The sequence below is a fragment of the Thermobia domestica genome, chromosome 5 (genome assembly GCF_964235325.1).
Source record: "Thermobia domestica chromosome 5, izTheDome1.hap1.1, whole genome shotgun sequence".
NCBI classification, from domain to species: domain Eukaryota; kingdom Metazoa; phylum Arthropoda; class Insecta; order Zygentoma; family Lepismatidae; genus Thermobia; species Thermobia domestica.
Window position 1 is genome coordinate 300,866,463 of NC_137458.1, and position 21,622 is coordinate 300,888,084.

Consider the following 21,622-nt stretch of genomic DNA (forward strand, 5'->3'; position numbering starts at 1 on the left):
ATGGGGTAACATACTTAAAATCTTGGCTTTTAAGATTTGTTCTTTCTGGAAAAGCGAATGGCGGTTAATAATGCCATTGCACGGGAAGGCAAATTGCCTAGGGCCGACCCTGATTTTACTGTATTTAATTAAGGTGCGTATTTCCCATGTTTTACTACCTAAACACCCATTCTCTAGTTATCAAAGAATGAGAAAACTAACTTCCGTGTTGTTTAGTCCACGTAAGGAATGTATTTATTGTACTCTCCAATCGAACTAGAACTTCCAATATATGCAGTGGTAATCAGAAAAGCAGCGATTGTTAACAGGAACAAAGGATTCTAGAGCGTAAAGTCTCATTTAGATCTAGTTAGTATCTGTTCTGTATACAACAAATGTGGCAGAGCATCTAATTGAAGGTTTCTTTTCACATCCTGCACACAGTTAGCTGTCCATATTAAAAAGGACAATCCAACAGTGCTTACAAGCCGTAGCACACAAGTATTTTGTATGATCTTCAACAGAGGTTAATTTCCACAACAAACAGGAGTCACTTACCTTCAGTCTAAGATTAGTGTGAATAAAAAGTGGAAACCCTTTGAGTTGGGCACCAATAAGCGTCTCTTCACTTGGAGGATGGAATCCAACCACTCCCACTCCATACTCCCGGCAGTATTTATCTAGCAGCTCTCGATTCCATTTGTCCATTTGTATGTATTTGTTTAAGTTCTCAAACACTATCACACCATACTTTCCTTTGTCCAAATTGGTTAACACCGGTAGAGATTTTCCTGCTACCTCTACTTTGTATCTGAAAAGAAAAATAATAATAAAAAAAAACACGAAGCATTAATCCACGTGCACACATGAAACAAAGAAACGTGCAGGTTAAGTTTAAATAATAAATACTGAAATAATTGTTCAAAAATAAAATTGAAAAAAAAGGTCCATAGGGAGATAGACATTACATTGCCCTATTAGGTTTAGATGAAGTTCATGGAGACACTTTAAAAATGCTGTATATATAGTGCCTTCTGAAAAATTAAAAAAAAAAAAAAGCAGAAAGGCACTTATTGCGAAGTTGGTCGTCCGCCTTGTTTTCTAACAATAATAATAATAATAATAATAATAATAATAATAATAATGTAATTTTAGGTTAGGTTAGGTTAGGTAGACATAAGTGAGCATGCTCAAAAAGTGTTCCCTTAGTTGCTACGTTCCGCCAGTTGCATTTTTCACCATGTGAAGAAAAATATAACTTTTTCCATCCGCAATTTGTCGTTAGATTTATTGATCCATGACTTTCACTCAGTTTCAAAAGATTTTTCACATTATCATCGTATTGTTTCACAAACTGTATTACTGTTAGCCCAGATCCAGGGTAACGTCTCTGTACACCTGCAACCATGTTCAGTATACAAGTGCTCCTTACTTTTCCACAATCCAACCATGTGGTAACATTGTGCCAAGTAGTACCCTCCGCTTGCCAAATAGTTCCATGTTTATAACCGTTTAAGTATATATAATAGTAATAAACAGAACTTCCGCTCTCCTTACATATTATCTAGCACAGAAACAAGCAAATTATCCAATTCTTCCTGGTAAATTTTCAAAATTTCGTTCGAAACGGACGACCAACGTTAGAATTTGATCCCAAAAAAAAAGTTACATATTGTCTTACAAACTCGTGTCTTATTAGAAACCTTCCATTTATACTAAATATATAGGGTGGACACAAAGTCACTTTCCTCAATATGTGAATACTTGTTTGGGGGAAAGTCATTTTATGTCAACCTGTAGATAGACTGAGAGAATCCACCAATTCTTGGTTATTATGCCTTAAAGTATATGGGTTCACTCGAGCACACGATTCTACCAAATAGAAAATTTATAGCTAAAATACGATGTGAAACATTTTTCGTGAAATGAGAGTGTGAATATGTAAGTAATTATTGGCAGTGCACAGCATATTGTAATGAATTTTGAATGATAATGAAAGTATTGTAGGCATTATGCAGAGTCGTTCTGAATCGTGATTAGTGCGTACTATATTAAAAGAGTTCGACTAACATATTTTTTCTGCAGTAATCACGCCTTTGGTATGACGCTACTCATACGTCAAAATGACTCTGCATAAGGCCCTCTATGTCTAAGTGTGCTCTTCCATTATCCTCGGTTTATGCGTATATCCCCGTCGCTGACGCGCTTTGTCCCTACGGACGCATTCTCTCGCTACCGCAGGTCTTCCCTTCTCTGCTCCTGCCCTGACTCGGTTAAATAGCATTCATGCTTTTTAGTGGCCACTTAGCATAAGTTGGCCACTAACCATACACTGCACTGGTTGGTTTTATGGACTGTAATTCTTATGCCATACGTCCATACTAAGCCCTCCTAAAGTCACTCTAAAAGTAGTAATGTAACACCTCATTTAATGCATGATCTGCTAAAAGAAATGCAAAGCTCTAACCTAACCTGAAAATGTAAGAAATGGGTCAAAATTTGATAGAACCGTCTGCTCGAGTATTGCCAAGTAAATATGTGCAATTTGTAAATATGTCCAATTACATTACATTAACATATGTCCAATTACATTACATCTCTCCCCGGATAAAACTTAAAATGACGCTCTTGTATTAACTACCTTCAAACTCTTTTAACCATAGAACGTTCCTGTTATTTCACGAACTGTCATAATATATGCTTTTTCCTGTTGGAAGTCAGCAATTGATGATTATATTGACGTAAATGTAGAACTGCTACAAAACGACACTAAAATTAATGTATGAAGCTTTTGGAAACTGATACACAATAGAAAAAAATACAAGTAAATATACTGAATCCATTAGCAGTGATTGATTTTCTTTGTAGCCTGCCGATTCCATTAGAACAGAATTCAATCAACCATGACGGGCATACAGACGGTTGTCAAACAAGGCATGTTTATTTATTTTGGTTTAAGTGCTGTATCACCGGACCAATTTTACGAAATTTGCCGAGTCAACTGAGAATTTATTTAAGTTTGTGACGAAGAATAAGTGAAAGCCAAGTAAGGGGAATAGTAAAAGTTAAGAAAATGGTTTTATTTGTTGCTTGTTTTTGATGTTGTAAGCGGCACTATATGTGGAGGCAGATGGACTATTTCGCGGAGAGGTACCGGTACACTTGTTTTACTATACGGATCCATAGATTGTAAAATGTACAGAAAAATTTGGGCACGTCTTTAATTTGCCGATTTCGAGAACAGAATCCAACCAACTCCTAAGGGGCTACTAACCCGTTCCTATTACTACTTATACTATGGATCCGTATAATAAAACTGCACGCCTAATATAACGTAACCTAATGTAGGCCTAATCCAACCAAATATCAACGAATGCAATACATTTTCGTACTTTTTTTTTTCGATTTTCAAATTGGTCCGGCGATACAGCAATAAATGTCTTTATTTTTACTATCAACTGAAATGAAATGAAATACTATTTTGATTAAATATCCGCATTATGTTTCAGTCTTATCATTGCAAAAATAGATGCATTACTACTATTATTATTGCAGGGAAACCTTCGACTCTCAGTAGTTTCCTTTCTCTCTTGTTTTCTTTGTGTTTTGTATTATGATTTATGTTTTGTTTACAAGGATTTGTTTAGTGTGTCAAGAGAAACAAAAAAAAAAAAAAAAGTATGCGGGCAATTATTAAGGTTTATTTTGCACAATTGCAGTATTATGATGTAGGCTATGTTTTGTTTACAGAGATTTCTTTAGAGTGGCAAGGGAAACAAAAAGATAGTATGCGAGCATTAATTAAGATTTATTTTGCACAATTGCAGTCTCTGCTTCAGAACGAAATTATTTTTTGGAATACTTCTCATCTGAGTCAATAATTAACAAGAATTTTAAGAAAACAAAATAAATAAATAAATAAATAACAGTAATTAGTTTTTGGATAGGGACGACAAAAGTTTTGAACGGCCTCTAAATCGAGTTTTCGTATTTTCTACGGAATAAGCACATCATACTAAGTTAACTGATAGTTTGGATTCCGCTACACTATATGTAGTTTCCAGACATAAGGCCTACAAGAAAATTTTTGACAAATATATTGGATCATGGGCCACAAATTTTTTGAAAGGCCCCTAAATCTAGTTTTCATATTTTATACGGAATTAGCACATCATACTGAGTTAAGTGACAGTTTTGGTTTGGTTACAGTATATGTAATTCTCCAGATATAAGGCCTACAAGAAAATGTTTGATTGAAATATCTTTTGGGCAAAAACTCAAAACAGATGTTTGCGCATAATTGAATGCAGTAGTGTACGCAAGGAGTGTGGGGGACCTTCTTTGAGCACGATATTTTGCGAAAATATAGTATTAAGATACGTATACAAATACATAAAATTACATCAACTTGGAAGCTTAAGTTCCCCTTGATGAATTTCTATGTAAGCCATTGATTGAAGGCGTTTCTCAAAGATGATCATCTAAAACATTTTTAAATAAATGAATGTATTACCTGTTCCATGTCTTGCTATATTACATTATTTATTCGATCGTACGAAGCTAATAGAGATACCAAAATCCTGAAAAATGGTAAGATGCATGTTTACTATACTAGCCAATACATGGTGTGTAGGCCTATATGAATCAGCTATGGCGTCGGTTAGTAAAAACTTGACCCACCACCCACCATGACCCAAAACCCAGCGTGATCCATTCTGTCCACGGTGACCCACTCTGACCCACCATCTACCTAAAGCTATCGTGCTATCGTCATCAACTCTGACTCATGATCCACGCCCTCCTCTCCACTGACTAAAAGAGATTACACTTGTAATAAAAGAATGCTGTGAAATTCTTCACTAATTGGAATTTGAATTTCTATGGTCAATCACTCGAGCACCGCTTTGTTACAATACCAGTGGATCTGACCTTTATGATATAAAATGGTTAAATGTTTGTCATGGACCACATTACGATTAATTTCAATCTAATTAGCATATATAATTATTTCTCTGTTGAATTACAAATACTTTAATAGAAAAGAGGATGAAATTTGAAAATCTCAGATCAAGGTAAAGTAGCCCAATGTAAAAAGTGTAAAATTCGACTGTGTCTCGAAAGCTAAATAGTAAGACCTATGGCTATTATTTCAATTACAAATCTTCATATCCCAAAGTGCCTTAAGTTCTTTCTTCACTTAAGTATACTCGTCAGTAGTAGGGGTCGACGTATATCTCGCCGAGTCAGCAAAAATTTTAGTGACGTCATAGGTCAAAGGTCAATGACCTTGGCCCGGGATCAATGACCTAGGGGTACTTAGGACCACCCCCTCTAAATTTTGGCAGGGGTACCTTGGCCCACCCCCTAAATTTTGGCAGGGGTACCTAGGACCACCCCCCTTAAATTTTGGATATTGCCAAATCTAAAAATTGGGTATGATAGCCTAGGACCATAGTATGTACCTCTATCAGTATTGGGGGTCTATGTCGTTCCCTTTCATGGGTAAAAAATTGCCAAAAAGTCAAATTTCGGAGGTTTTTGACCTAATTTATCCCCTTTCATGAGATATTATTACCTTATATAGTTATATGGGCGTATACAGGGGTCCATTACCTTTCATAAGACATAGGTACATTTATGCACCCCTTGAAAAATTTGGGAGGGGTACCTTGGCCCACCCCTTAAATTTTGGAAATTGCCCAATTTAAACATTTGGTATTATAGTACAGGACCCTAATATGTATTATGATAAATTTGGATGGTCCACCTCGTTCCCTTTTAGGGGTACCAAATTGCCAAAAATATAAACGTAAGCAATACGTTGTACCACGTGTTTGGTTTTCGACCTAATTTATCCCCTTGGATGAGGTCCTATTACCTTACATGTTTATATGAGCGTATACAGGAGTCTATTACCTTTCATAAGACATGGGTATATTGGTGCACCCTTTAAAATTTGGGAGGGGTACCTTGGCCCACCCCTTCAATTTTAGAAATTGTCCAATTTAAACATTTGGTATAATAGTATAGAACCCTAGTATGTATCACTATAAATTTGGGTGGTCCACCTCGTTCCCTTTTAGGGGTACAAAATTGCCAAATTTTAGTACAACCACGTGATTGGTCTTTTGACCTAATTTATCGCCTTTGATGAGGCGTTATTATCCTATATGGTTATATGGGCGTATACAGGGGTTCATTACCTTTCATAAAACATGGGTATATTAATGCACCCCTTGAAAAATTTGGGAGGGGTACCTTGGCCCACCCCTTAAATCTTGGAAATTGCCCAATTTAAACATTTGGTATAATAGTATAGGACCCTAATATATATTACTATAATCTCGTTCCCTTTTAGGGGTACAAAATTGCCAAAATATAAACGTAAGCAATACGTTGTACCACGTGTTTCGTTTTTTACCTAATTTATTCCATTGGATGAGGTCCTATTACCTTATATGTTATATGGTCACGTATGGGGATTCATTTCCTATCATAAGACATAGGTACATTTGTGCACCCCTTTAAATTTTTTGGGAGAGGGTACTTTGGCCCACCCCTTTAATTTTGGAAATTGCCCCTTTTACATGTTTGGTATTATAGTATACGACCCTAATATAGATTAGTATAAATTTGGATGGTTCACCTCGTTTCCTTTCATGAGTACGACATTGCCAAATTTTAGTACAACCACGTGTTTGGTTTTGGCTCAATTTATCCCCTTGGATGAGATCCTATTACCTTATATGGTTATATGGTCATGTATATTGGTCCATTTCCTATTATAAGACATGGGTACATTGATGCACCCCGGGAGGGGATTCGGTATCATAGTACATGCCTCAACATGTATCATGATAAATTTGGGTGGTCCATCTTGTTCCCTTTCATGGGTAAAAATTGGTAAAATATAAACATAAGCAATATGTTGTACCATGTGTTTGGTTTTTGACCCAATTTCTCCCCTTTGATGGGGTTCTATTACCTTATATGGTTATATGGTCATGTATATGGGTTCATTTCCTATCATAAGACATTGGTACATTGACGCATCCTTTAAAAATTTGGGAGGGGTATCTTGGCTCATCCACTCGGTTTTAGAAATGGTTTAATATAAGCATTTGGTATCATAGTACAGGACTTCAATATGTACCACTATAAATTTGGATGGTCCACATCGTTCCCTTTCATGGGTAAAGAACTACCAAAAATCGAATTTCGGAGGATATTGACCCCTTTGATAAGTATTTAGCACGTTATATGGGTATGTACAGAGGTTTATTACCTTTATATGTTTACGTTCCCTTTTAAATTTGGGAATTATCAAATAACAAAATTCGGTAAACGTTTTCTAGGACCCATTGTACATGTTGGTGTTCCTATTATGGCCAAATATTCAAAATTTAAATGTTATTGACCGGCTTTATTATTGAATAAGTACAGGATTTATTACTTTTTAATAAGACACAGGTATATTTGTGTACCAATCTTAAATTTTGGGAGGGGGTATATTTCTTACTGTCGTATCAATAATTGGTAATTGTTCTTAAAATTGGATAGTATCTCATTCATTGGGTAAATCATTGTCAAATATGAGTATGATCACGTGATCAGTTATTAACCTATGATGGGATTAGAAGTCCAGAACATTGGTACATTGAAACTTTGTAGGATAATTTGAGAATTGTCAAATGAAATTACGTCATTGGTTTTGATTATTCCCGCCAAATATAAACGTAAGCAAGACGTTGTACCACGTGATTGTCCTTGATTGGGTAGTGTACAGGGATTCATTTCCTTTGTTGTAGTACTTCTTAAGTTTGAGTACACACACTTTTAGAAAACAGTTGGTTCTACTCAGGTAAACAATTGACGGACATTATTGACCTTATTGAACATATAATGATATGATTAATTCTAAGACTTAGGTATATCAAGAGAAGTATTCTTTAAATTTGGGAATGGTGATAAACAGAATTTTAACATAAGGCGCGAAATTTGAAACAATACATTGAACTTTAGTCACAGCTCATAGTCTAAGATCATTGGTGGTGATTGATTTGACCTTGAGCTTTAGAAATCTGATAGCTAACCTTATTGAATCTTATGACTCATAGTCTTAAGGGAATACATGCTACAATACTGGCAAAGTTATTGTTAATGCAATTTGATTGGCTGATCACTATCTTTCGTGCAATCTGATTGGTTGATCACTATCTTTCGTGCAATCTGATTGGTTGATGATTTTCAAATCTTTGCTGCATTCAGTTTTAAGTTTTGTTTAACATTTAAAAATCTTGGTTTCGTTCAACATTTTGCACTCACTGATAAATATGATCAAAACCGTTTATTTGTTAATCGAATAGTTAAATAACCGGATGAAGTTTGAAGGTTAACCGTGAAACGTAAAATTTTTAGTTTGAAATTTTTTTGTTTGAAAATTTTTGGTTGAAAATTCTTGTTTTCAAATTTTTGTTTGAATTTTTTGTTTCAGAATTTTGTTTGAAAAATTTTGTTTCAAAATTTTTCGTTTGAAAGTTTTTAAAATTTTTTCGTTTCAAAATATTGTTTAAAATTTTTTGTTTGAAATTTTTCGTTTCTTTTTTTGTTTGAAATTTTTTTCGTTTCAAAATTTTGTTTGAATTTTTTTCGTTTGAAATTTTTTGTTTGAATTTTTTTATTTTCCAAGTTTTTTCGTTTCAAATTTTTTTTTCAAAATTTTGTTTCAAAGATTTTTGTTTGAAATTTTTGTTTGTAAACTTTTTTGTTTGAAATTATTGTTTGGAAATGTTTGGTTTGACATTTTTTAAGTTTGTGCACTCATTAGTAAAGAATCGGAACTGTTTAGAACAAAAACCTCTGGTAACATTGTTTATCATGGTGCAATAGTACACGTCAGAACATGGGGTTGTATTTGAAATGAAAAAAAACAAATCACTGAAATGGATCATTTTATTACACTGCACATACATCCATACCAGATAAAGGATCCGGATATTGTCGATACAATATATTTTGAACTTCTTGCACTAGTTTGTCTTTAGCATATAATTTTAATTCCAGCTGAAGTCTTTTAAGGTCTATTGCAATATCAATAGGTGGAAACTCAATGTCCATTTGATCACAAATAAACTGTTTATCAATACAGGTATGCACCCACGAACGATGTTGACAACCATGACAACATCTACATAAATCATTGAAATGGATCATTTTATTACCTGCACTGGTTAATTACATACATCCATACCAGATAAAGGATCCGGATATTGTCGATACAATGTATTTTGAACTTCTTGCACTAGTTTATCTTTAGCATATAATTTTAATTCCAGCTGAAGTCTTTTAAGGTCTATTGCAATATCAATTGGTGGAAACTCAATGTCCATTTGATCACAAATAAACTGTTTATCAATACAGGTATGCACACACGAACGATGTTGACAACCATCACAATATCTAGATACATGTTGTACAATATGCGTGACACATTTTTCAAAATAGTACTTTTTCAGGAATATACTTGTTTTGTTGCACACTTCCACTGCATGTTTCACACATTGGAATACACTGATGAATTTGTTCCATTCCGTTTGCGTTAAATACACCATATTGCGAGGGACATGAAATGTACTCTTCTTACGTAACAGCACCATCTTCTCTTCAAGGACTGTACGCAGCACCACTTCATGATTTGAGCCTAATGATTTGACTATGGTCACATTTAGCTCATCATGAAAATAATCGTTCCTTTGGTCGATTCGTGAACATAATATTTGCCATTCTTCAAAGTTCAGTTGTACACCAAATTGTTCTGCTTTGCCCAATCGAATTACAGGTTCAAATGTTCTAGCACTGATACCGATCATCACATGTTTTGTTTGAAATATATTTATAGGATAATAGCTTGCGAAGATAAACTCTTTATCGTTAGAAGTACACATCTTTCCTCCTGAAAAGCACTTGCTCAAATAATTTCATGGGATGACAGTGTATTGGTTGATTTATAGAACTACGGCTGACGTCATTGGAAAGAAATGTGCTGACGTTTGAATACATGATTTCATCACAGTTGCTGACGTCAGACATAGTTGTATGAATTTGGTTGGTCAGCATGACGTCAGCAACTGTGATGAAATCATGTATTCAAACGTCAGCACATTTCTTTCCAATGACGTCAGCCGTAGTTCTATAAATCAACCAATACACTGTCATCCCATGAAATTATTTGAGCAAGTGCTTTTCAGGAGGAAAGATGTGTACTTCTAACGATAAAGAGTTTATCTTCGCAAGCTATTATCCTATAAATATATTTCAAACAAAACATGTGATGATCGGTATCAGTGCTAGAACATTTGAACCTGTAATTCGATTGGGCAAAGCAGAACAATTTGGTGTACAACTGAACTTTGAAGAATGGCAAATATTATGTTCACGAATCGACCAAAGGAACGATTATTTTCATGATGAGCTAAATGTGACCATAGTCAAATCATTAGGCTCAAATCATGAAGTGGTGCTGCGTACAGTCCTTGAAGAGAAGATGGTGCTGTTACGTAAGAAGAGTACATTTCATGTCCCTCGCAATATGGTGTATTTAACGCAAACGGAATGGAACAAATTCATCAGTGTATTCCAATGTGTGAAACATGCAGTGGAAGTGTGCAACAAAACAAGTATATTCCTGAAAAAGTACTATTTTGAAAAATGTGTCACGCATATTGTACAACATGTATCTAGATATTGTGATGGTTGTCAACATCGTTCGTGTGTGCATACCTGTATTGATAAACAGTTTATTTGTGATCAAATGGACATTGAGTTTCCACCAATTGATATTGCAATAGACCTTAAAAGACTTCAGCTGGAATTAAAATTATATGCTAAAGATAAACTAGTGCAAGAAGTTCAAAATACATTGTATCGACAATATCCGGATCCTTTATCTGGTATGGATGTATGTAATTAACCAGTGCAGGTAATAAAATGATCCATTTCAATGATTTATGTAGATGTTGTCATGGTTGTCAACATCGTTCGTGGGTGCATACCTGTATTGATAAACAGTTTATTTGTGATCAAATGGACATTGAGTTTCCACCTATTGATATTGCAATAGACCTTAAAAGACTTCAGCTGGAATTAAAATTATATGCTAAAGACAAACTAGTGCAAGAAGTTCAAAATATATTGTATCGACAATATCCGGATCCTTTATCTGGTATGGATGTATGTGCAGTGTAATAAAATGATCCATTTCAGTGATTTGTTTTTTTTTTTTTCATTTCAAATACAACCCCATGTTCTGACGTGTACTATTGCACCATGATAAACAATGTTACCAGAGGTTTTTGTTCTAAACAGTTCCGATTCTTTACTAATGAGTGCACAAACTTAAAAAATGTCAAACCAAACATTTCCAAACAATAATTTCAAACAAAAAAGTTTACAAACAAAAATTTCAAACAAAAATCTTTGAAACAAAATTTTGAAAAAAAAAATTTTGAAACGAAAAAACTTGGAAAATAAAAAAATTCAAACAAAAAATTTCAAACGAAAAAAATTCAAACAAAATTTTGAAACGAAAAAAATTTCAAACAAAAAAAGAAACGAAAAATTTCAAACAAAAAATTTTAAACAATATTTTGAAACGAAAAAATTTTAAAAACTTTCAAACGAAAAATTTTGAAACAAAATTTTTCAAACAAAATTCTGAAACAAAAAATTCAAACAAAAATTTAAAAACAAGAATTTTCAACCAAAAAATTTCAAACAAAAAATTTTAAACAATATTTTGAAACGAAAAAATTTTAAAAACTTTCAAACGAAAAATTTTACGTTTCACGGTTAACCTTCAAACTTCATCCGGTTATTTAACTATTCGATTAACAAATAAACGGTTTTGATCATATTTATCAGTGAGTGCAAAATGTTGAACGAAACCAAGATTTTTAAATGTTAAACAAAACTTAAAACTGAATGCAGCAAAGATTTGAAAATCATCAACCAATCAGATTGCACGAAAGATAGTGATCAACCAATCAGATTGCACGAAAGATAGTGATCAGCCAATCAAATTGCATTAACAATAACTTTGCCAGTATTGTAGCATGTATTCCCTTAAGACTATGAGTCATAAGATTCAATAAGGTTAGCTATCAGATTTCTAAAGCTCAAGGTCAAATCAATCACCACCAATGATCTTAGACTATGAGCTGTGACTAAAGTTCAATGTATTGTTTCAAATTTCGCGCCTTATGTTAAAATTCTGTTTATCACCATTCCCAAATTTAAAGAATACTTCTCTTGATATACCTAAGTCTTAGAATTAATCATATCATTATATGTTCAATAAGGTCAATAATGTCCGTCAATTGTTTACCTGAGTAGAACCAACTGTTTTCTAAAAGTGTGTGTACTCAAACTTAAGAAGTACTACAACAAAGGAAATGAATCCCTGTACACTACCCAATCAAGGACAATCACGTGGTACAACGTCTTGCTTACGTTTATATTTGGCGGGAATAATCAAAACCAATGACGTAATTTCATTTGACAATTCTCAAATTATCCTACAAAGTTTCAATGTACCAATGTTCTGGACTTCTAATCCCATCATAGGTTAATAACTGATCACGTGATCATACTCATATTTGACAATGATTTACCCAATGAATGAGATACTATCCAATTTTAAGAACAATTACCAATTATTGATACGACAGTAAGAAATATACCCCCTCCCAAAATTTAAGATTGGTACACAAATATACCTGTGTCTTATTAAAAAGTAATAAATCCTGTACTTATTCAATAATAAAGCCGGTCAATAACATTTAAATTTTGAATATTTGGCCATAATAGGAACACCAACATGTACAATGGGTCCTAGAAAACGTTTACCGAATTTTGTTATTTGATAATTCCCAAATTTAAAAGGGAACGTAAACATATAAAGGTAATAAACCTCTGTACATACCCATATAACGTGCTAAATACTTATCAAAGGGGTCAATATCCTCCGAAATTCGATTTTTGGTAGTTCTTTACCCATGAAAGGGAACGATGTGGACCATCCAAATTTATAGTGGTACATATTGAAGTCCTGTACTATGATACCAAATGCTTATATTAAACCATTTCTAAAACCGAGTGGATGAGCCAAGATACCCCTCCCAAATTTTTAAAGGATGCGTCAATGTACCAATGTCTTATGATAGGAAATGAACCCATATACATGACCATATAACCATATAAGGTAATAGAACCCCATCAAAGGGGAGAAATTGGGTCAAAAACCAAACACATGGTACAACATATTGCTTATGTTTATATTTTACCAATTTTTACCCATGAAAGGGAACAAGATGGACCACCCAAATTTATCATGATACATGTTGAGGCATGTACTATGATACCGAATCCCCTCCCGGGGTGCATCAATGTACCCATGTCTTATAATAGGAAATGGACCAATATACATGACCATATAACCATATAAGGTAATAGGATCTCATCCAAGGGGATAAATTGAGCCAAAACCAAACACGTGGTTGTACTAAAATTTGGCAATGTCGTACTCATGAAAGGAAACGAGGTGAACCATCCAAATTTATACTAATCTATATTAGGGTCGTATACTATAATACCAAACATGTAAAAGGGGCAATTTCCAAAATTAAAGGGGTGGGCCAAAGTACCCTCTCCCAAAAAATTTAAAGGGGTGCACAAATGTACCTATGTCTTATGATAGGAAATGAATCCCCATACGTGACCATATAACATATAAGGTAATAGGACCTCATCCAATGGAATAAATTAGGTAAAAAACGAAACACGTGGTACAACGTATTGCTTACGTTTATATTTTGGCAATTTTGTACCCCTAAAAGGGAACGAGATTATAGTAATATATATTAGGGTCCTATACTATTATACCAAATGTTTAAATTGGGCAATTTCCAAGATTTAAGGGGTGGGCCAAGGTACCCCTCCCAAATTTTTCAAGGGGTGCATTAATATACCCATGTTTTATGAAAGGTAATGAACCCCTGTATACGCCCATATAACCATATAGGATAATAACGCCTCATCAAAGGCGATAAATTAGGTCAAAAGACCAATCACGTGGTTGTACTAAAATTTGGCAATTTTGTACCCCTAAAAGGGAACGAGGTGGACCACCCAAATTTATAGTGATACATACTAGGGTTCTATACTATTATACCAAATGTTTAAATTGGACAATTTCTAAAATTGAAGGGGTGGGCCAAGGTACCCCTCCCAAATTTTAAAGGGTGCACCAATATACCCATGTCTTATGAAAGGTAATAGACTCCTGTATACGCTCATATAAACATGTAAGGTAATAGGACCTCATCCAAGGGGATAAATTAGGTCGAAAACCAAACACGTGGTACAACGTATTGCTTACGTTTATATTTTTGGCAATTTGGTACCCCTAAAAGGGAACGAGGTGGACCATCCAAATTTATCATAATACATATTAGGGTCCTGTACTATAATACCAAATGTTTAAATTGGGCAATTTCCAAAATTTAAGGGGTGGGCCAAGGTACCCCTCCCAAATTTTTCAAGGGGTGCATAAATGTACCTATGTCTTATGAAAGGTAATGGACCCCTGTATACGCCCATATAACTATATAAGGTAATAATATCTCATGAAAGGGGATAAATTAGGTCAAAAACCTCCGAAATTTGACTTTTTGGCAATTTTTTACCCATGAAAGGGAACGACATAGACCCCCAATACTGATAGAGGTACATACTATGGTCCTAGGCTATCATACCCAATTTTTAGATTTGGCAATATCCAAAATTTAAGGGGGGTGGTCCTAGGTACCCCTGCCAAAATTTAGGGGGTGGGCCAAGGTACCCCTGCCAAAATTTAGAGGGGGTGGTCCTAAGTACCCCTAGGTCATTGATCCCGGGCCAAGGTCATTGACCTTTGACCTATGACGTCACTAAAATTTTTGCTGACTCGGCGAGATATACGTCGACCCCTACTACTTCGTCTCACCAGGTCAGGTAAATAAATAGAGATAAATGGAAACTGAAGAAAAATGGAGGCCTTGAAAGTAAAACGTACACAAATTCTCCAGTATTCAGAAGATACTGTCTACAATGCACTGAGCAGACTGAGTCGATAGGTCATAGTGGGTCGGTGGGTCAGAATGGATCACAGTGGGTGGTGGGTCGTAGTGAGTCACGTCCTGCTGACCCACGACTTGCTCACAAATCTTGACCCATGACCTACTGGCCCGCTCCATTTCTGGCAAGAGCAAAAAACTCGAGAGGCAAAGGAGGGCGTACATACAGAACTTTTGTAAGCATTCATATTTATCAACAGAAAGGCATGGTAAAAGCAATGAAATAGTATCGTAAGTGCGTTTGCACACGGCAACGATAATATCGGTGGAACCACCGATAATGTCGGCGGTGAAATCGACTTCAATGTATTCAAATCGTAGCTTGCACACGCCACCGATATTATCGGCCGATCCTCCGACACGCAGATGCTGTCGGCCAAGCCCCCGATACTGTCGGCGGTATCGCCGACACCGATTTTGTCGGGGGCAATGTTTTCTTATGATTGGATGCACACGCCACCGATAATGTCGGCCGGCCAGCGGGTTAGATGAAGAGAGTGAGTGACAAGGCGCTGTGTATTTTTGCTTCGTTTCTTGTCTTTGGAATTTTGTTGTTTCCATTTTTTCTATTACAATTGTATATTATTATTATTATTATTATCTTGTCCTATAAACAACTTCGGAACAGCTTATTATTTTTTTACGATCTCTGTTTTGGAGTAGCTAATTCCCTTTATTAAATAAATATAAAATGTGGGAAGTCTGAAGAGTACTGGTTTCCCTCTAAATAGCTATTACCAAATAGAATATAGGAAATTTAGATAACCAATTTCTTGATTATTTTCCACTCCTTTTTTAATTTTTGTTCTTTCTCTCTCTCACACACACGCACTCTTTGATGGTATATTTTTTAATCTATTAATGCTTTTAAATTTTAATACATTCTGGAAATTAATTGAAGTGTAATTTTCAAAGTTTGATACACTGTGAACATAAGCATATGGAAAAAATCCTGATTATTATTACTTTCTTTTATTTTCATCAGAATTGTGTGCAGATCACTTTTCCCGGTCCCATTCAATAAGCAATGATTGAATAGAATATTTGTTGACAAGTCGAAGTAGAATTATTATTATTTTGAAACGAAACCAGCACGATCAAACACTCTTTCCAAAGCTCCAACGACAAGTTACTCATTTGACATTTTCTTGATTGTGATCTCAACAATAATGATGCGACTTCATGCTTCACTTGTTGCAGATCTTTCTCTCATTTCCAAAACTATCCCAAATCCCCCCTTTTTAAAAATAATTTGTATGCTATGTATCCAAGTTTTCCCTCTCCCCTTTGTACCCCCTGATAGAGTTCTGCGTTTAACTACAGTGACTGAATGAAAAGGTTGGTATTATTGCATTCGTATCTTTCTAGTTTTGCTTAGATTTTTAGAGATGGCAGGAATTTTTCCATTCGATATTTTAACCCTTATTGAACTTGTGGAATGTAGAGCTTGCATATGGGATAAGATAACAGACTCTTTCAAGGACAGAATTGAAAAGCAAAAAGCATGGCGAAAAGTTTATGAAGCCTTGCCCAGGATTTTGAGTTCATGGACAAAAACAAACGAGAAACGACAGGTATGTATGCAACAACGCAAATCTGTCTTCAACATTGGGGGGGGGGGGTAAGATCGTTCCCATATTATATATATAGCGATGTTCAAACTATTTCTGTAGTCGAGAAACAATGCTGTGAAGGATCAGGGGAGCAGAGTTGTCTTCAACATTGGGAGGCGGGCAGATTTGAGGCTTATTCTGAGTGGACATTAATTTCATCTCACTTTCCTTTCTGGCGATCGGACACAATCAAATTTCTCTCCCAAAAAACACATTTCAAATCGGATTATTGGGGGGAGGACAATCTCCCCAGTTCCAAGATTGGAGGGGGCATGTCCCCTTCATCCCCCCGGATTTGCGCCAGGTATGTATGGAGCAATGTAAAACAGAATTACTAATTCGAATCTTATCATTTAATCTACTATGACATTAATGTTAATTGCATGGAAAATAAAATAATATACATACAATATGTAACAGTGTTCCAACAAAAATTAATATAGTTTGCAATGTACAGCAGCATCAATTCTCATCGAAACGAAAATAATATGTTTACAGCATCTATTTAAAACGGCACTGTTAAATCTAAACATGTTTAGGCATATGGCTATTTTTTCTAAGTTTTGTACCGTCCTTCATACATCTTCAGAACAGTTTTTGTAGTCCTTGTTTTAAAAAATAATTTTCCCAATTATTATTTTTTTTATTTGTTTTCATATATGGAGAAGATTTTTTTGTGTGTCGCTTACTTCGCTCATCACCGGCAACGATATTGTCGGGGCTTCCACCGATATTGTCGGCGACGTGTGCAAAGTTCGCCGACACCGACACCGATATTATCGGGGCTTCCTCCGATATTATCGTTGCCGTGTGCAAACGCACTAAGACGGCAGCCATTTCTGCAGTGAATGAAAAGCAAATTTACATGAGTCAACGAAAAAAAAAGTTTAGTGCAGAACCTCCCATATCATGAGAAGGAAACAGTACACAGAATAGCATCTTCTATCATCAGGAAGCCAGTTATATCTTCCCACTACAAACACGCAAAGGTCCGCGGAATTTTATTCTCTCGTTCTAAATGAGTAGTTTGTGAAATTTGGTCAAACTGCCATTCAGGGACGGATCCAGGACCGATTTCTGGGGGAGGAGCGTGGGTTGTCATACTGTCAGAGCTACTTTTAAGAGCTCCAAACTCTGGGATGGGTTTTATTTATATACAATATAAAATAAAAAAAGTTTCCTCTTCTGGGAGGGAGGGGGAAATGCCCCGATCGCTCCCCCTTGGATCCGCCCCTGCTGTCATTCTTCTTCAATAAGGTACTCTATTATGCATATTACATTTGTCGCTCTTGTTGGGACACATTATCTACCTCGTTTGAGTCAATAAATATACTTTTAAAAAAGAAGAAAAAGAAGAATTATATGGCGTCAGTTAGAAATAGTTTGAATTCTGTACACACTTCCACTTTTTAAATTGAACAGTAACATAAGTATGCATTTCAGCATAAGAGTACCGTATGGATTCTTTCTAGTGCTGTCGAAATCGGTTTTTGAAAAAACCGAAAACCGGTTTTTGAGAAAAGTGAAATTTCATAAAACCGAAATGTCGGTTTTGAAAACCGCTTTTGCGGTTTCGGTTTTGAAAACCGCATTTGCGGTTTCGGTTTCGAAAACCGCATTTGCAGTTTCGGTTTTGAAAACCGCATTTGTGGTTTCGGTTTTGAAAACCGCTTTTGCGGTTTCGGTTTTGAAAATCGCTTTTGCGGTTTCGGTTTTGAAAACCGCAAATGTCAAAAATTCTACAGCACTAATATCAAGTAACGACGAGAAAACAGCAAAGAATCTTTCCCCACACCGGCTCTCAGTTGCCAGATGGAGGGAAATTTCCCTCGGCGGCTTAGGGAAAAATGATCAAAATTTGCAGAAGGAAAAGAAGGTATTTTTTCTTAAAATGTCCTAAAGTGTAGGGAAATTCTATACTTTTACAATTGGCAGAATAAAAAAAAAAAATAAGTTGCAATTTCTCAAAGAGGCACGGCTATCGTTATTGGGAAGTAAAAAGATACAGAATAAAATATGATCGGTGTTTCCGTCTAGTATAAACTATTGCAGGTGTCTGGGACTTGCGATAAGAAGCCAGTCGACACATGCAAAACCACAACATTCACATTTATTGGAGTGGCAATAAATCAACAATAAAATTGTGTATTGCGATAGAGATTTTCTTTCTTTCTTTTCTCTTTCTTTATATTAAGAAAGGGAAGTGGTGCCTTTTTGTTAACAAAAGAAAGAGTGGCAGTACTATTTTTAAAAATATGGGGAAAGAGTAATAATAATATAAAAGATGTCAGTCTAAGTGGATGATATTTCAAATTGAATTTCATGAGTTGCATGTGTAGTGATCTTAAATAGGGATATACCTTATTTCTATTGAGTGTTGGCTTATTACCCTATTTTAGCGGGTACCACCCGATTTTCAGGTTATATATTCGTCCCCTGCTTAAACATATCTTAATCACGAAAAACCACCCGCTTTTTGGGATTGGAGAAAAATCTAAGAGGACTTAGTTGATAAAGTGTTGGTATGGTATATTCAACGTAAACCGCTACACCTTTGACAATCTCAATTGCGATTGAGTTGAATTTGGACTCGCGCTCAGGCTCAAGCTCTGGGCTATCTGAGCAGTGCGCGTGTGCAGAATCATTTGCTAATAAGAGATCTGCTCTAATGCACAATGGTTTTCTTTGTATAGTTCATGTGTTTTCTATGTAATGTATTGGAGGTTCTATACGAATGAGTATTCGTTTGTAGATGTTGTAACAAACATACTTGAATTATTAATGCTTTCACAAGCTACAAGAATGCCGAACGACAATTTCAAGTGTAACTTTAAAGACTCTTATAGAAGCGAATTTACGTTTCTTAGCCAGGGCAGAACTCAGTTTGAAGCAAAATGTACACTCTGGAAAACTGTTTCGTTTGAAAAGTAGGATGCAGGGAAGCAAATTGGACCTCCCCTGATTTTTATATATTTTGTAAACTAGATCACGAGGAACACGAATCTGAAGGCGTTTTGACATTCCGACCTCCGGAACTCGAGATATTAAAACTTAAAGTTTAATATAGACGTTATATGAAAAAAACACAATATTCTCTATACGAAACATATTATGTCCTGAGAGATATATAAAGGTAACCAAGAAAGTTCTGTCGCTTTTTGTGGAATTCTGTGTAAAATTGACCCTCATACCGTGAGTTTAATGCGAATGGAGATAAGGCGAAGGTCAGTTGTTGGTGTGGGTATATCCGACATTCTACCTGGTTGTGGAAGTTCAGTTACAACGTAAACGTATGTAAGGACGGAGTGAATATGGAACCTCCACAGAGCGTCATAGGGGCGTGTATGCTGTACGAGTTCCAACTTGGATCAAACGCCACTGTAGCGGGGCGGAAGATACCTCAGGGCTTTGGTGAGGGTGTCGTGATTACGCAGACAGTGCAAGGGTGGTTTAGCAAGTTTAAGGACGGCGACGGAACACTCACGAAAGACGCACCACACGTGCCGGAAGACCAACACATGTACAAAATGAGGATCTTCAGGTAGCAATTGAGCCGAACAGACATGTGAGGAACTGGTGCTAACATTCAATGTTAGTCGAGAAACCATTCGCCAGCACCTCCATCAATTTGGGAAGCACTACAAGTTGGGTCCATGTGTCCCAGATGATTTGTTTCCGGTTCCAGAAAGTCCTCCTGTGTGTTTGGTGGACTGCTCACGACATCGTGCATCGGGAACTGCTACCGGGCGGTCAGAGAAGAACATCAATGCAACTGTCTACTGTCAGCAGTTGAGCCGTGTTCAAGAAAAACTCAAAACCCTGGAGCCAACACTTCTCAATCGCTAAGGGGTTCCCCCATTACCGGACAACGCTATGCCCCACATAGCTAGAATGAGCCGGAACACCATCCTACACCTTGAATGGGAAACACTATTGCATCCGCCATACTGTCCGGACATTATACCGTCCGGTTATCACCTGTTCCTTTCCTTGGACACTCACTTTAGAGGACTCCAGTTCAACTCCGTAGTAGAGGTGCTAAATGCACTTGATACCTTCTTCGCTTCACGGCAAACCAAGTTCTACCGCGAAGGAATCCATGCCCATCCCGAACGTTGGCAGAAGGTCATTGATACTGATGGGTACTATTTTTGATCTTCCAGGTACGTCTTTGGTGACATATCTATGCTCTAAGTGATAGGTCAAAAAGCGACAGAACTTTCTTCGTTACTTTTATACATATTACATAAAACTACTGTATAAGTTCTAGTATCTCGAGATCGGGAAATCGGAATGTCAAAATTCGTTCAGATAATTGCTAATTTTGGTCCAGTTTACAAAATATATAAAAATCAAATAGTGTCCTTTTTGCTTCCTGGTTACTTTATGTTCGAATATCTCGAGTTCCGAAATTCGGAATGTCAAAATTCCTCCAGATTCGTGTTTCTCGTGGTTTAGTTTACAAAATATATAAAAATCAGTTGGGGTCTAGTTTGCTTCCGTTTTCACTTGATATTCGAATATCTCGAGTTCCGAAATTCGGAATGTCAAAATTCCTTCAGATACGTGTTCCTTGTGGTCTACTTTACAAAATATATAAAAATCAGGTGGGGTCCAGTTTGCTTCAATGGTCAATTTATGTTCGAATATCTCGAGTTCCGACATTCGAAATGTCAAAATTCCTTCAGATTCGTGTTCCTGGTGGTCTAATTTACAACATATATGAAAATCAGGTGGGGTCCACCGGGTTTGCTTCCCTGCAGCCGAAAGGTACATTGAAAGTGTCGTCAAAGAAATAACTAAAAAAAAAAAAAAAAAAAAAAAGCTAAGGATCGAACGTCATTATTTGTCACCCTAATT

The 21,622-nt window shown here is 35.9% G+C and overlaps 1 protein-coding gene across 1 annotated transcript in view; it reads right to left on the minus strand.

Annotated features, from left to right (window-relative positions):
• Positions 1–21,622, minus strand: part of sfl (N-deacetylase and N-sulfotransferase sfl) — a 185,304-nt gene that overhangs the window by 61,217 nt on the left and 102,465 nt on the right. The window contains exon 3 of the mRNA XM_081760378.1: positions 538–790. Coding sequence (XP_081616504.1) covers positions 538–790 — 253 coding nt within the window. The remainder of the gene's footprint in view (positions 1–537; positions 791–21,622) is intronic.